The sequence below is a fragment of the Pseudophryne corroboree genome, chromosome 5 (genome assembly GCF_028390025.1).
Source record: "Pseudophryne corroboree isolate aPseCor3 chromosome 5, aPseCor3.hap2, whole genome shotgun sequence".
Taxonomy (NCBI): domain Eukaryota; kingdom Metazoa; phylum Chordata; class Amphibia; order Anura; family Myobatrachidae; genus Pseudophryne; species Pseudophryne corroboree.
This window is the reverse complement of record NC_086448.1, coordinates 227,884,945-227,903,054: the sequence shown is the minus strand read 5'-3', so window position 1 is coordinate 227,903,054 and position 18,110 is coordinate 227,884,945. Positions and strand designations below refer to the sequence as shown.

General features: G+C 42.9%; 1 protein-coding gene across 1 annotated transcript in view; it reads right to left on the bottom strand.

Annotated features, from left to right (window-relative positions):
* The window catches only part of ADARB2 (adenosine deaminase RNA specific B2 (inactive)), a 1,046,420-nt gene that overhangs the window by 487,441 nt on the left and 540,869 nt on the right, over window positions 1-18,110 (bottom strand). Inside the window, exon 3 of the mRNA XM_063922155.1 lies at window positions 466-552. Within this exon, the coding sequence (XP_063778225.1) occupies window positions 466-552 (87 nt within the window). The remainder of the gene's footprint in view (window positions 1-465; window positions 553-18,110) is intronic.

The window sequence follows — 18,110 nt, the reverse complement described above, 5'->3', positions numbered from 1 at the left end:
TTCCTGACCTTGGCAGCTAATGCAATCCTCAGCCATAGGCCACACATTCCCAGGAGAGCCATCTGTAGTAGGTAGGAACCCTCCCTGGCAACGGGCGCTCACACATACATGGGGGTAAATTTACTAAGATGGGAGTTCTACTCAAGATGGGATGTTGCCCATAGCAACCAATCAGATTCTACTTCTTATTTATCTAGCACCTTCTAGAAGATAATACTTGGAATCTGATTGGTTGCTATTGACAACATCCCATCTTAAATAGAACTCCCATCTTAGTAAATTTACCCCATAGTCTGATTATTGCGTTACTTAACAAAACAAAAACAAATCTACATAACGTTGTAAAGATGTTATTTAACAGTTAAATTAAGAAGACATGAAGAAAACACTGAAATAGGAAAAAGAAACAGTGACCGCACTGTTATTCATGCAATTTAAACAATATCTATAAACTATATGGCTTACTTAAATTATCTTCATCGTCCATACTGCTCGCCCCAGGATTTATAAATTTGAACGGTACAATGAAAGTTGACAGCATACTAATTTTTTCTGAAAGAAAAAGAAACATTTGGTAAAATATTATAGATGTATGTTTGCTATTTTACTTGGCACACAGTCACCTTTATTTAGATCTTTTATATTGCATTATTAACCTTTTTTTATATACTGTTCAGCAGTTTACAATCCAGCTGTAAACCTCTTAAAAGTAGAGATGTGCTGTGGGCACTTTTCGTGTTTTGGTTTTGGTTCTAATTACCCGCTCGTGTTTTGGTTTTGGATTGGTTTTGCCAAAACCACCCTTTCATGTTTTGGTTTTGGATCTGGATGATTTTTGGAAAAAAAACATAAAAACGGCTAAAATCACAAAATTTGGAGGTAATTTTGATCCTATGGTATTATTAACCTCAATAACATTCATTTCCACTCATTTCCAGTCTATTCTGAACACCTCACAATATTGTTTTTAGGCCAAAAGGTTGCACCAAGGTGGCTGTATGACTAACGCTAAGCGACACAAGTGTGCAGCACAAACACCTGGAGTGTCAGACAGGATGGCAGATTTAAAAAATTGGCTCCAAACAGCACATGCTGCAAAGAAGAAAAAGAGGTGCACCGAGGTTGCTGTATGACTAAGTTAAGCGACACAGTGTGCGGCACAAACACCTGGCCCACCTAGGAGTGCCACTGTAGTGGCAGACAGGATGGCAGATTTAAAAAATAGGCCCCAAACAGCACATGATGAAAAGAAGAAAAAGAAGTGCACCGAGGGTGCTGTATGACTAAGCTAAGCGACACAACTACCTGGCCCATCTAGTAGTGGCATGCAGTGGCTGAATGTCGAAAGTGTCCCGCAATTTTTCAGTCCACTCCTGCACGCTGCTGTCATTTTTCAAAAATTCTGCAATTGGTGGACTTATATGGCAGTACCCCTGGACTAATACAGCAGTACCCCTGGACTTATACGGCAATGTCTGACAGGATGGCACTTTAAAAAACCATGCCCCAAACAGCACATGATGCAAAGATGAAAAAGAGGTGCACCAAGGTTGCTGTATGACTATGCTAAGCGACACAAGTGTGCGGCACAAACACCTGGCCCATCTAGGAGTGGCACTGCAGTGTCAGACAGGAGGGCAGATATAAAAAAAGGCACCAAACAGCACATCAAGCAAATATGTAAAAGAGGTGCAATGAGGTAGCTGTATGACTAAGCTAAGCGACACAAACAATTGGTTCATCTAGGAGTTGCATTGCAGTGTCAGACAGGATGGCACTTAAAAAAAATAGTACCCAAACAGCACATCATGCCATGAAGTAAAAGAGGGCAATGAGGTAGCTGTATGACTAAGCTAAGCGACACAAGTGTGTGGCACAAACACCTGGCCCATCTAGGGTTGGCACTGCAGTCCCACTGCACTAATGGCGGATACCGGACGCACGTCTAGCACCAGCATATTTGTTATGGACTCAGTAATCTGCTTTGCAACAGGGTATATACATATATATATGCAGGTTGAGTATCCCTTATCCAAAATGCTTGGGACCAGAGGTATTTTGGATATCGGATTTTTCCGTATTTTGGAAAAATTGCATACCATAATGAGATATTATGGTGATCGGACCTAAATCTAAGCACAGAATGCATTTATGTTACATATACACCTTATACACCCAGCCTGAAGGTAATTTTAGCTAATATATTTTATAACTTTGTGCATTAAACAAAGTGTGTGTACATTCACACAATTCATTTATGTTTCATATACACCTTATGCACACAGCCTGAAGGTCATTTAATACAATATTTTTAATAACTTTGAGTATTAAATAAAGTTTGTGTACATTGAGCCATCAAGAAACAAAGGTTTCACTATCTCAGTCTCACTCAAAAAAGTCCGTATTTCGGAATATTCTGTATTTCGGAACATTTGGATATGGGATACTCAACCTGTATATATATTCACAGCATGTCACCTTGAAAAAAACGCCCTGCGTGGCGTTGAAACGTCGGTTGATTACCATGCTTTTTCATCTTTAATACACAATTTTTTTCATCAAATCCAACGAGTGCCGCCTGGGTCCTGTTTGCCATTGGGGGAATTGCTACATGCCCACCCAGGGAACCTCTGCTTGTATATATATATATATATATATATATATATACGGCAGTATCACTGGAATTATATGGCAGTACCACTGAACATATACGGCAGTTTCACTGGAATTATATGGCAGGATCACTGGATTTATACGCCAGTACCACTGGAATTATACGGCAGAATCACTGGAATTATACGGCAGGATCACTGGAATTATACGGCAGGATCACTGGATTTATACCCCAGTACCACTGGATTTCTAAGCCAGTACCACTGGACTGGATTTATACGCCAGTACCACTGGAATTATACGGCAGGATAACTGGAATTATACGCCAGTACCACTGGAATTATACGGCAGGATAACTGGAATTATACGCCAGTACCACTGGAATTATACAGCAGGATCACTGGATTTATATGGCAGTACCGCTGGACATATATGGCAGGATCACTGGACATATACGGCAGTATCAATGAACATATACGGCAGTATCACTGGACATATACGGCAGTATCACTGGACTGGATTTATACGCCAGTACCACTGTAATTATACTGCAGGATCACTGGACTTATACGCCAGCACCACTGGAATTATACGGCAGGATCACTGGATTTTTATGGCAGTACCACTGGACATATACGGCAGGATCACTGGATTTATATGGCAGTACCGCTGGACATATACGGCACTGCCGCTGGACATATACGGCAGGATCACTGGACTTATACGGCAGGATCACTGTAATTATACAGCAAGATCACTGTAATTATACAGCAGGATCACTGGAATTATACGGCAGGATGACTGGACATATACGGCAGGATCACTGGACATATACGGCAGTACCACTGAACATATACGGCAGCCCAGGGAAACCACCACTGGACTGATGCAGCACAACACAGCAACCCTGGACTGGGCTTATACAACAGCACTGGACATATGGCAGCAGAGGACACCACCACTGTGACTGGACTGATGCACCACAATACACCACCACTGAACTGATGCAGCACAACACAGCAACATTGTAAGGGACTTATACAGCAGCACTGGACATATGGCAGCAGAGGACATAACCACTGTGACTGGACAGATGCAGCACAAGACACGGACACTGAGAGGATGGAAACACGTCCTCTCTCTACACTCTCCAATGCCGAAGTGAAAATGGCGGCGAGGTGCGGCTGTTTATATGGAATCCAAACCCCGCAAGAATCCGACAGCGGGATGATGACGTTTTGCCTCGTTCTGGTTTCCAAGTCAGGCGGGAAAACCCAAGCCTGACTCGGATCCGGGCTCGAATGGTGAAGTCCGGTAGGGTTGGGTTCTCTGAGAACCAAACCCGCTCATCTCTACTTAGCCATTGGTACTTTCTGATGGTCAGGAAACAGTTTACACACAGTTCATCATTTTCAGTTACAATGTATCTTTGAAGCAATTAATGATGTAAATAAGCTGAACAGAAAGTACCAATGAAATTTTTTTGTATGATACGGACTGTTTGAAACTGCTGCCCAAAGCACTTAATTAAGTAGACCAGGCCTGGCCAACCGGTGGCTCTCCAGCTGTTGAGAAACTACAAATCCCAGCATGCCCTGCCACAGTATTACTTTTAGGACATGCTAAATCTGCAGCAGGGCATGCTGGGATGTGTAGTTTCACAACATCTGGAGAGCCACAGGTTGGCCAGGCCTGAAGTTAACAGAGAAAGCTTCTGCTAGGAGGGGAGATACATTTAGGACTTTCCATATATATGGGGGATTGGGTAAGGACAGGGAATGAATAATGGGTCTTAAACTAGGTTTTAAACAATGCAATTTTATCCATTTGAGCTTACAGAGTTACTTGGTACATTCTGTTATTCATCATAGAGTGATACTTTATGTACATTTATGGAAATTGATCTGTATGTAATCACTGCTGTAACTAAGCAATCTTTATACCTTTGTAATAAGATTAATGTGTAAATCTTGCTAATATTTTTAAAGAGGGCCATGTACTGTACGAGGGGTGTGCATTCAGTTTCTGGATGTGCAGTGCATAGTCAGAGTAGACACAATCTAACTGGTTGTTAACTGTAATCTGTGGCACAGAACCATATACTGATGTAGCCAAGCTCAGTTTGGCTGAGACTATGTGCACCCACGATCGGCTAGGCATGGGGTGCATGTGCACATACATGCACATGTGTAAATCGCGCATGTGCCTTATAGGCTTTCTATGGTGTAATCGTGAGTGCGAATAGTCGCAGCCCAGCGTACCAAGTTGCACCTGCTGCACGTGTGCCATTTGGCTGTGTGGCAGGATGGATGAACTCTGCCACATCTGTATAAGCAGCACTGCACACTGAAGATGTTAACATGTTCACTTCCTTCACGAATATATGGAGCTCAACAGAGGCCACTGGAGAGCCATAATCTTCTATGACTACAAGAGCGGTATGCGACAGCTGGAGAGTTATCACCAACTGCGAGCTGCTTTTGGGGAGGAAGCACCATCCCGAACCACTTTGTTTAAGTGGTTTGCATAATTTTGGTGCGGGAGACGGCCCTTTGAAGATGAGTAGCACTGCAGTCGACCTGTGTCCGCCATCACCGAGGACAACGTTGCTGTCATGCAGCCCATAGTTAAGGTGGAAAACAGGCTGACTGTGGCCCAGTAAGAGGAGATAAGCATCGCACCGGGATCCATCTGAAAGATACTCCATGAAAAGTTTGGCCAGGGCAAGGTTTCTGAATGCTAGGTGCCCCATCAGCTGACTTGAGAGTAGAAGGAGGCTTGGGTGACTTGGAGCTGCAACATGCTGGCCAGGTTTGATTGGCAGTCACTCAAACTTTGTCATTGAGATCATCAGTGGCAGTGAATCCTGGATTTACAGCTTTAACCCAGAGACCAAAAAAACAGAGGGCCCATTGGTCACTGAACACATCCAGGATCTTGGTTATCCACCATACAGTAAAGACCTGGCCCCATGCAACTTCTCTGTGTTCCCACAAATTAAGCGCAAGATGCTTGGGATTCGTAATGAGCCACCATTAACTGCAGTGGAGATCTTCATCCAGCATGTACAAGACATACCTGGTTTGGACTGGTCCAGCTGCTTCATCGAGTGGTTTGAGCACATGCAAATTTGCATAGACTCCTCTGGTGAATACTTTGAAAAAATGTAATGTTCACATTGTAAATATAATAGTTTTTGGGCATCCAGAAACGTATTGCACACCCGCATACACCGATGATGGTATCTTGGCAAATCCATTGGGTTTGTATGCAATTTTGTTGTAATTTGTTAGCATATGTGAATTAATGCTACCAATAAATCCTGTTATTAAAAAAAACACATTTTTACTAAAGGGTCCATTAGGTGAACCCAAAATGATCAAAATCTGATGCGGTATTGGTATGACTGGAAAGAGGGGTAAAATGACTGAACATCAGCCTCCGTGTGGAGTTATTGGGTGATGTTAATAGTTATCACACTGACAATGTATTTTCAAACTGAAAACATATCTGTATGTCCAGACATTTTACAAAATCATATAAGTGTCATTTACATTTCCGAGATTAAGATCTTCCCAAACATAAGATTATGTACTATGACTTGCGGAGGTGACATAACACCAACATTACTTCCTGTACCATCTAATGATAAGTTATTTGGGACATAGAGCTGTTTCAGGATTTCTATTATTTGCGGTTTCAGTTGTTCTCAGTTGGTTTGTCATACCTACTATATATTGTCTTATATTGTGTGGTGCCATATAAATAAACTTACATACAGTATGTACGCAACAGCTGTACCATTCAGGAGACTCTTACTGTATGTATTTCTTAACATATCTAAACAGAGATCAGGCAAGGGTGGAATGCAGAAAACCTCCTGACATATATTAATAATGCGAGAAGAACAGTTCTCCCTTCCCCTGCTAAATGTATACTTTGATTTCCATCTCAATAACTCATTATGCACCGAATATCATTAAATCATTTATATTTACTCTTCAGGATGCATAGCTGCAGGTTCCCATTTACAGAAACCTTATATATTGAATATCATGATTCTAACAAATTATTTTTATACATTTCCGCAGAAATGATAGATAACAAGAAAACCAAGTTATTCCAAGGTACCTTCTTATATCTCTATTATTCCAAATTTATGACCCTATTATAGAGCTTCATTTGTCTACCAAAATATATTGGTTTGAACAATTCTATTAAATTGGAATAACACACAATAACATTCATATAGTTACAAACAGAAAAACTGTAGAGTATTAATAAGCAAGGGTTTGTCTCAGTACATGATAACCAAGTGTTGGGTTTCTACTGTATTAACAGAAGAAGCATATACTATCCCTAAAAAATTGTCATAGCCTCTTAAATGTAATCCTTCTTGACACTTAAAATTAAATACATGTTAGATCACACTTACTATTAGAGATTTATTTAGTTATCAACAGTTTCTTATATAGCGCAGCATATTCCGTTGCGCTTTGTTTACAATTGGGATGTGGATGGACCCCCATGTTTTGGTTTTGGCTTTAATTCATCATTGTGTTTTGGTTTTGGCAAGACCACCCAAATGTTTTGGTTTGGAGTAAAAAAAAAAAAAATACAATTGCTAAAATCATGTCATTTTTTTTTGTCCAAAATACGAAATTTGGATTTAAAATCTGAATTCTGAACGGCGGGAACATCTGATGATGATTATAGCCGCTTTTATCGATAATTATTGATTTTTATCATTGAATATAGATGTTTTTATCATTTTTTTGAACCAAGCCAAAAACCAAATCCGAACACAAAACACAACGATGAATTAGAACCAAAACACTGGGATCTGTGTACATCTTTAGAGATATGTACGTGAAACTTTGGGGTAACAACATAATTTTAAGAGAGTGGATTTAAGCTTTCGCTAAAACTATTATTCAATGTACACTACACATACATCCAACACGCATCACAGTGTAGTACTACAGCCTTACCTCAAATTTTATACAGTATTTCTGACTTAGGGGGATTCCGGGCACCTTAATTACTCCTGCAATTGCATGTGCAACTCTATTTAACTCAGAGCAAATGAGTCCAGCAAGTTCCTCTACATATTACAATCAAGGGAGCTCATAATGAACTGTTTATAGCTCATCAATATGGCACTGAATCGTTAGGTTTAATGGCCTCATTATTGATATTATTTGCCGAACAAAGATTTAACTGGGAAACAAAACAATGAAATTGGAGTTGTTACATTAGAAAATAAAATGAAATGATTTGTTCTCAAAACACTGCTATTTACCCATAAATAATTACCAGTGACATATGTAAAAATGTACAACTGATGGCATTTACTCTCTGCATGCCCTAAAATGTAAGTCAGCATCTTTAATCTAATAAATGTGTTGTCGCTAGGATGAATTCCGGTTGGCGCAGAATGATTTGAGGCCTGAAGTGCCGCAAGACATTGATAGTCATAACTCCTTCACTCACACTATCATGAGACGAGGGATGACTGATTAATCAGATAAAACCGTCTCTGCGATGAAGGATTAGCTGCTAGGAAGAGGATGAGCAGGAAAAAAATAGAAAGGAGCCTCTTGTTGCAATAGAACGTGAATCTGCAATAAAATGTATCAAGCACTTCACATACGCATATTGTTTGAATTATTACACCTGTCTTGCTTGGACTTGAATTTATCATGTGCGAATCTTTAAAAAATAATTCTTGTAGAGCTTTCCATTGTATTTTGTATTGAACTGTTTTCTTAAAGGCAAATGATGTCTACTTTCGAAAAAGTTATTTCATTCCCTGTAAAGTGAAGCAAACTGAGCATAGAGAAACACGTTTCAAGTACCTGAGTAACAACTCCCCTCTTCTACTTCATTTTTATTTTTATATTTTTCATTTTACTCATATGTTTAGAAACATAAGTTGTTTTTTATTGTGTATGTTTTCCATTTTTATTACTTTGTGCTACTAGATATGTTATTGGTTCAGAATAGAGATGAGTGGGCTCGATACTCGAAGAACCGAGCTCACCCGAACTTCCAGGATCTGAGGGGTTCCAAGACAGGACTCTAATCTCTCCAGCTGCCAGCTGCCTCGGATCCCAAAGAGAGGCTAAACGTCATCTTTCCACTGTCAGATCTCAGGTAACGCAGGTTTTGGATTTGGGCACCATGTTCAAAATTCAGCATTCCAACTCCCATGGTGAGATGCTGCTAGCTAATATAATGGCCCTCATTCCGAGTTGTTCGCTCGGTATTTTTCATCGCATCGCAATGAAAATCCGCTTAGTACGCATGCGCAATGTTCGCACTGCGACTGCGCCAAGTAACTTTGCTATGTAGAAAGTAATTTTACTCACGGCTTTTTCATCGCTCCGGCGATCGTAATGTGATTGACAGGAAATGGGTGTTACTGGGCGGAAACACGGCGTTTCAGGGGCGTGTGGCTGAAAACGCTACCGTTTCCGGAAAAAACGCAGGAGTGGCTGGAGAAACGGTGGGAGTGCCTGGGCGAACGCTGGGTGTGTTTGTGACGTCAACCAGGAACGACAAGCACTGAACTGATCGCACAGGCAGAGTAAGTCTGAAGCTACTCCAAAACTGCTACGAGGTTTGTGATCGCAATATTGCGATTACTTCGGTCGCACTTTTAAGAAGCTAAGATACACTCCCAGTAGGCGGCGGCTTAGCGTGTGTAACTCTGCTACATTCGCATTGCGACCGATCAACTCGGAATGAGGGCCAATGTACGTATATGGTGACAGGCTGCTGCTGCTATAATGTATTAAACTTTGACAGTATTTGCGAGTTGGTTTGATTAGTTATGGCTAATACAGTACTAGTTCGCAAAACATTTTTAAACAGAAATAACTGCCATGTGTTTGTGCCGCTGCTATGTTGCTTAGTTTGGCCTATATTGGTGAACGATATTGTGGGCTGTGAGGTGGTCAAAATTGGGTGAAAATGACTGGAAATTAACGTCACTGAGGTTAATAATACCATATGAACAAAAAAAGGTCCAAATTATGAACAATATAGATGTTTTTATAAATTTTTGAAAAAAAGAATAATACAGATACAAAATCAAAACCTATGAGGGCAGTTTTGTCACAACCAAAACACAAAGTTAATACAGATCCAAAACCAAAAGCCGATGGTCGGCGCACATATCTAGTTCAGAAGCAATTTTGCATTCATAAACATCTTTTGTTTTACCTTTATGGGGTATATGCAATTCCGGGCGAATTGCGTCATTTTTTCGCCCGTTTTTAAATTCGACACAATTCGACCGTCAAATTCCGGCCGACGGGTGCCGGAATTTGACATATTCAATAAAAAACGGATTCGACAGTCCCGCTGTCGAAAAACGGTCCAATTGACGGATAAGTGCGTCCTGGATTCGACTTTTCGAACGGCACAAAAATTGTTAAAGAACACGAAAAAAAATTGCGTGGGGTCCCCCCTCCTAAGCATAACCAGCCTCGGGCTCTTTGAGCCGGTCCTGGTTGTAAAAATACGGGGAAAAAATGGACATGGGATCCCCCGTATTGTTAGAACCAGCACCGGGCTCTGCGTCTGGTCCTGGTGCAAAAAATACGGGGGACAAAAGATGTAAGGGTCCCCCATATTTTTTACACCAGCACCGGGCTCCACTAGCTGGGGAGATAATGCCACAGCGGGGGGACACTTTTATACCGGTCCCTGCGGCCGTGGCATTAAATACCCAACTAGTCACCCCTGGCCGGGGTACCCTGGAGGAGTGGGGACCCCTTAAATCAAGGGGTCCCCCCCTCCAGCCACCCAAGGGTCAGGGGTGAAGCCTGAGGCTGTCCCACCCATCCAAGGGCTGCGGATGGGGGGCTGATAGCCATGTGTAAAAATAAAAGAATATTGTTTTTTGCAGCAGAACTACAAGTCTCAGCAAGCCTCCCCCGCAAGCTGGTACTTGGTGAACCACAAATAAATAAATGAGGTTTGTTTTTTTTTGGCAAGTACGTGGATTACAAATAATAACAGGACACTGGATTTAGGTGAGTATAATTTTATTTACAGGTACCCCGGATTCCGAGACGTCGACAGATGGAGACGTGGACACAGTCGGTGTGTGAACATAGGTAAGTATGTGTGTGTCGGCATGTATGTAATAAAGTTTTACTTTCAAGGTGTGCGTAACCTGTTTTTATTTGGGTATTTTTTTTGCAGAAGAACTACAGGTACCAACGTGCCCGTCCCCCCCCCCCCCGCATGCTGGTACTTGTGGTTCTACAAGTACCAGCTTGCGGGGGAAGCTTGCTGGGACTTGTAGTTCTGCTGCAAAAAACAATATTCTTTTATTTTTACACATGGCTATCAGCCCCCCATCCGCAGCCCTTGGATGGGGGGACAGCCTCGGGCTTCACCCCTGGCCCTTGGGTGGCTGGAGGGGGGTCCCCTTGATTTAAGGGGTCCCCACTCCTCCAGGGTACCCCGGCCAGGGGTGACTGGTTGGGTATTTAATGCCACGGCCGCAGGAACCGGTATAAAAGTGTCCCCCGGCTGTGGCATTATCTCCCCAGCTAGTGGAGCCCGGTGCTGGTTCAAAAAATACGGGGGACCCCTACGCTTTTGTCCCCCGTATTTTTTGCACCAGGACCGGACGCAGAGCCCGGTGATGGTTCTAAAAATACGGGGGATCCCCTGTCCATTTCCCCCCGTATTTTTACAACCAGGACCGGCTCAAAGAGCCCGAGGCTGGTTATGCTTAGGAGGGGGGACCCCACGCATTTTTTTCAGAATTTTAACCCATTCCCACCCCTTCCCACTGAAAACCATGCTCTCTCAATCTTAGTCAGTTAAAAAAAAAATATTATTTTAAAAAATATATAAATAATAGTTGAAAATCCTAATAGACAAACCAAGTACCTAATCCCTTCTAATATAAATAGATATGCTATTAGCAATAAAAAAAACACACAAAAAAACATGTTTTAATTTTTTTTTTATTAGATTCCGCCAGCAAAGTGAGGCGGAATGAAATTGACGAATTTACTGTCGAAAAGCACTGTTGTCGAATCGACATTTTTCAATTGAATATACTTTTGTCGAAAAGCCGCATTTTTACCATTGCAGACATGTCGAATTTGTGAACTGTCGAATTTCAAAAAGTCGAATCTGAAAAGTCCGTTTTTTTGTCGAAAAGTACTGTACTGCATTGTCGAATTATTTTTTTTTGTCGAAAATGCCCCGTTTTCGGCAATTCGACCGCAATTGCATATACCCCTATATCTTTGCAATTCATTGGGGGGAATTCAAATGTTTCAAAAGTCGGTTGGGTGTCTATTTTTTCCTGCCTATTAGATAGGAAAAAACAGACACCCAACTGACTTTTTTAAACATTTGAATTCCCCCCATTATGTGCACTAATTTTATACTGTAAATGTGTGTCTGTTATTTCAGTGAGGAAATGAACACCCAGCAGACAAAGCATTATACCAATTGTTCTGGAGTGGAGGATTGAACATGCAGATATTGCAGTACAGTTTAAATAAACTTTTAGATATTCTTGATCTTATATCTTTGTCAATCTCAAATATTTATTTACTCTCCTACAAAATTAAAAGTATATTACTTTTCACCCACCCCTAATTAAAGCCCTTAATAAACCAGGGTTCTCAAACTAGGGGTATATCTTAAATTTCACTTAAAACAGCACTGGAGTACATTTCACTAGCATGGGACCAATGGCGGCTGCTGCCGTGGTCCACATATAACATGGGGGAAGGGGGGGTTTAATTAATTTGCCCCCAGACTCCCATTGGCTAGTTACACAGGAGTCTTAGGGACGGGTTTATACAGAAGCTGAGGACTGTGTGTCCCGTGTGCAGTGGCTGTGATGTACAGTGCTGCTGATTACTGGGGATAGACAGCCATCGGACTGTTTACAAACTAGAGATGAGCGGGTTCAGTTCTCAGAGAACCGAACCCTACCGGACTTTGGCTTCCGAGTCCGGTTCCGAGCCAGGCTCGGGTTTTTCACGCCTGACCCAGAAACCCGAACGTGGCAAAATGTCATCATCCCGCTGTCGGATTCTCGCGGGATTAGGATTCCATATAAGGAGCCGTGCATCGTGGCCATTTTCACTCCAGTCACAGAGTGTATTGAGAGGACGTGTCCTCAGTGTTCAGTGTCTGTGTGGGGGCGGGAAAGTGGGGTAGCGAGTCTTGTGCTGTGTTGTGCTGCTCAGTCCAGTCCAGTGTAGTCAGTGTATTGTGCTGCATCAGTCCAGCTAGTCACAGTGTTGGTGTCCTCTGTTGACATATATCCAGTGTAGCTGTATAAAGTGGTGCTGTGTTGTGCTGTCCAGTCCAGTGTAGTCAGTGTATTGTGCTGCATCAGTCCAGCCAGTCACAGTGTTGGTGTCCTCTGCTGCCATATATCCAGTGTAGCTGTATAAAGTGGTGCTGCGTTGTGCTGTCCAGTCCAGTGTAGTCAGTGTATTGTGCTGCATCAGTCCAGCCAGTCACAGTGTTGGTGTCCTCTGCTGCCATATATCCAGTGTAGCTGTATAAAGTGGTGCTTTGTTGTGCTGTCCAGTCCAGTGTAGTCAGTGTATTGTGCTGCATCAGTCCAGCCAGTCACAGTGTTGGTGTCCTCTGCTGCCATATATCCAGTGTAGCTGTATAAAGTGGTGCTGCGTTGTGCTGTCCAGTCCAGTGTAGTCAGTGTATTGTGCTGCATCAGTCCAGCCAGTCACAGTGTTGGTGTCCTCTGCTGCCATATATCCAGTGTAGCTGTATAAAGTGGTGTTGTATTGTGCTGCATCAGACCAGTGGTAGTGTCCTGTCCACCAGTCATTCCAGTGACGAGGCAGTCACAGTGGTATACACTGCTGCTATATGTCCACTGCTACAGTATTATAATAATAATAATAATAATAATAATAATAATATCAACAACCACAAGTCCCTTACAGTGTTGTTGTGTTGTGCTGCATCAGACCAGTGGTAGTGTCCTGGCCATCAGTCATTCCAGTCATTCCTGTGCCGCATATTGTCTTATATACAGTAACTCCCAAAAGATAAAGGAGAACAAAAATTTGGAGGATAAAATAGGGAAAGATCAAGAACCACTTCCCCCTAGTGCTGAAGCTGCTGCCACTTGCCATGACATACAGTAGATGATGAAATGCCATCAACGTTGTCTGCCAAGGCCGATGCCCAATGTGATAGTAGAGGGCATGTAAAATCCAAAAAGCCAAAGTTCAGTAAAAAGAACCGAAAAAAGAAATTTAAATCATCTTAGGAGAAACGTAAATATGCCATTTATGACACAGAGTGGCAAGGAACGGCTGAGGCCCTGGCCTATGTTCATGGCTAGTGGTTCAGCTTCACATGACGATGGAAGCCCTCATCCTTCTGCTAGAAAAATTAAAAGAGTTAAGCTGGAAAGAGCACAGAAAAGAACTGTGCATTCTGACATGGTATCACAAATCCCCAAGGAGAGTCCAAGTGTGTCGGCGGTTGCAATGCCTGACCTTCCCAAAACTGGATGGGAAGAGGTGGCTCCTTCCACCATTTGCACGCAATCTGCAAGTGCTGGAAGTAGCACCCACAGTCCAGTTCCTGATATTGAAATTGAAGATGTCACTGTTGAAGTACACCAGGATGAGAATATGGGTGTTGCTGGCGCTGAGGAGGAAGTTGACGATGAGGATTCTGATGGTGACGTGGTTTGTTTAAGTCAGGCACTTACCCCGACAACTGTTGTCCATGGGATGAAGAAGCCCATTGTGATGCCTGGGCAAACTACCAAAAAAGCCACCTTTTCGGTGTGGAATTATTTCTCCACAAATCCGGACAACAGGTGTCAAGCCATCTGTTGCCTCTGTCAATCTGTAATAAGTAGGGGTAAGGATGTTAACCACCTAGGAACATCCTCCCTTATATGTCACCTGCTGCGCATTCATCAGAAGTCAGTGTCAAGTTGTGAAACTTTGGGTAAGAGCGTAAGCAGTCCACTGACACCTAAATCCCTTCTTCCTCTTGTACCCAAGCTCCTGCAAGCCACACCACCAACTCCCTCAACGTCAACTTCCTCCTCAGTAGGAACATCAGTAGTCCTGCAGGCCATGTCACTGTCAAGACTGAGGAGTCCTCTCCTAACCAGGATTCCTCTGGAGGATCCTTGAGTGGTACGCCTGCTGTTGCTGCCGCTGCTGTTGTTGCTGCTGGGAGTCGATCGTCATCCCAGAGGGGAAGTCGGAAGACCACTTGTACTACTTCCAGTAAGCAATTGACTGTCCAACAGTCCTTTGTGAGGAAGATTAAATATGACAGCAGTCATCCTTTTGCAAAGCGGATAACTAAGGCCTTGACAGCTATGTTGGTGTTAGACATGCGTCCGGTATCCACCATTAGTTCAGTGGGACTTAGAGAATTGTTTGAGGTACTGTGTCCCCGGTATCAAATCCCATCTAGGTTCCACTTGCCTAGCGATACCGAGAATGTACACAGACGTCACCAGTGTCCTACAAAATGCGGTTGTATCCAGTGTCCACTTAGCCACGGACATGTGGACAAGTGGAACAGGGCGAGTAAGGACTATATGACTGTGTAGATGTATGGCTTCCCGCAGTAACAACAGCAGCATCACCATTAGCTGCATCTCGCAAACGCCAACTCGTTCCTAGGCAGGCTACGTTATGTATCACCGCTTTCTGTAAGAGGCACACAGCTGACAACCTCTTAAGGAAACTGAGGAACATTATTGCAGAATGGCTTACCCCAATTGGACTCTCCTGGGGATTTGTGATATCGGACAACACCACCAATATAGTGCGTGCCTTACATCTGGGCAAATTCCAGCATGTTCCATGTTTTGCACATACAATTATTTTGGTGGTGCAGAATTTTTTGAAAAATGACAGGGGTGTGCAGGAGATGCTATCGGTGGCCCGAAAAAATTGCGGGATACTTTCGGCATTCTGCCACTGCGTGCCGAAGACTGGAGCGCCAGCAAACACTCCTGAACCTGCCCTGCCATCAACTGAAGCAAGAGGTGGTAACGAGGTGGAATTCAACACTCTATATGCTTCAGAGGATGGAGGAGCAGCAAAAGGCCATTCAAGCCTATACATCCACCTACGATATAGGCAAAGGAGGGGTAATGCACCTGACTCAAGCGCAGTGGAGAATGATTTCCGTCTTGTGCAAGGTTCTCCAACCCTTCGAACTTGCCACACGTGAAGTCAGTTCAGACACTGCCAGCTTGAGTCAGGTCATCCTCCTCATCAGGCTTTTGCAGAAGAAGCTGGAGAAATTGAAGGAGGAGCTAAGACGGAGCGATTCCGCAAAGTATGTGGGACTTGTGGATGGAGCCCTTCATTCGCTTTGCCAGGATTCAAGGGTGGTCAATCTGTTGAAATCAGAGCACTACATTTTGGCCACCGTGCTCGATCCTAGGTTTAAAGCCTACATTGTATCTCTCTTTCCAGCAGACACAAGTGTGCAGAGGTGCAAAGACCTGCTGGTTAGTAAATTGTCAACTCAAGTGGAACGTGACCCGTCAACAGCTCGTCCTTGAATTTCTCCCGCCACTGGGGCTCCAAGGAAAAGGATAAGATTTCCTAGCCCATCCACTGGCGGTGATGCAGGGCAGTCAGGAGCGATAGCTGACGTCTGGTCCGGACTGAAGGACCTGCCAACGATTACTGACATGTCTACTGTCACTGCATATGATTCTTTCACCATTGAAAGAATGGTGGAGGATTATATGAGTGACAGCATCCAATTAGGCATGTCAGACAGTCCGTATGTATACTGGCAGGAAAAAGAGGCAATTTGGATGCCCTTGCACAAACTGGCTTTATTTTACCTATGTTGCCCCCCTGCCAGTGTGTACTCCGAAAGAGTGTTTAGTGCAGCCGGTAACCTTGTCAGCGATCGGCATAGGAGGTTACTTCCACAAAATGTGGAGAAGATGATGTTCATCGAAATGAATTATAAATTCCTCCGGGAAGACCTTTACCAGCAATTGCCTCCATAAAGTACACAGGGATGTGTAATGGTGGATTCCAGTTGGGACGAATTAATACTCTGTGAGTAGGAGGATATACACAGTGAAAGGGGTGAGGAATTGGAGGATGAGGATGAGGTCGACATCTTGCCTCTGTAGAGCCAGTTTGTGCAAGGAGAGATTGATTGCTTCTCTTTTGGTGGGGGCCCAAACAAACCAGTCATTTCAGCCACAGTCGTGTGGCAGACCCTGTTGCTGAAATGATTGTTTTTTTTAAAGTGTGCATGTCCTGTTTATACAACATAAGGGTGGGTGGGAGTGCCCAAGGACAATTCCGTCTTTTTCTTCTTTGCATCATGTGCTGTTTGGGGACTAGTTTTTTTAAGTGCCATCCTGTCTGTAACTGCAGTGCCACTCCTAGATGGGCCAGGTGTTTGTGCCCCACACTTGTGTCGCTTAGCTTGGCCATCCAGCTACCTAATTGCACCTCTTTTTCTTCTTTGCATCATGTGCTTTTTGGGGACTAGTTTCTGAATAGTGCCATTTTGTCTGCAACTGCAGTGCCACTCCTAGATGGGCCAGGTGTTTGTGCCGCACACTTGTGTCGCTTAGCTTAGTCATATAGCCACCTCGGTGCAACTTTTAGGCCTAAAAACAATATTGTGAGGTGTTCAGAATAGACTGGAAATGAGTGGAAATGAATGTTATTGAGGTTAATAATACTATAGGAGCAAAATTACCCCCCAAATTCTGTGATTTTAGCAGTTTTTATGTTTTTTAAAAAAATCATCCAGATTCAAAACCAAAACACGAAAGGTTGGTTTTGGCAAAACCAAGCCAAAACTGCACATCTCTATTACAAACAATATTAAAGTTACTATAAGTCTTATGTATTAACCTAAAATACAACACATTAAAAGACCCAAGGCACAATTAAATTCACTTGTGCTGCCTCCTGTTAATGAAGGGCCACCAAAACCTTCTAATCTAGATACACATTAAACAATGGAAAACAGGTTTGGCATTCAGTATCCAGTAGTTCCAGTTACCAGAATAAATATTTTTCTATACATATGATGAACAGATCAAGATTGGTCTCAGAGCCAGAAGAATTTCTCATTAGTGTCTGGTTTGGGTTCCGCTCATACAGTATGTTACACAAACACAAACCCAATGAGAATGCTTATAGTGTAGTAAGTCCGTATAAGAATAACACATTTTGGGGGAGATGTAGTAAGCAGTGAAAAAAGTAGAGAAGTGAGCCAGTGGAGATGTTGTCCATGACAACCAATCAGCACTGAACTAACATTTCTAATTTGCATACTATAAAATGATACAGAGCAGCTGATTGGTTGCCATGGGCAATTTCTCCACTGGCTCACTTCTCCATTATTTTCACTGCTTAGTACATCTCCCGCTAAGTGTCCAAAATCCAGAAGAGGTGTATTAGAGCTTCCATGCATGTTCTGGAGCCAAGAGTTGGCAGAACCCA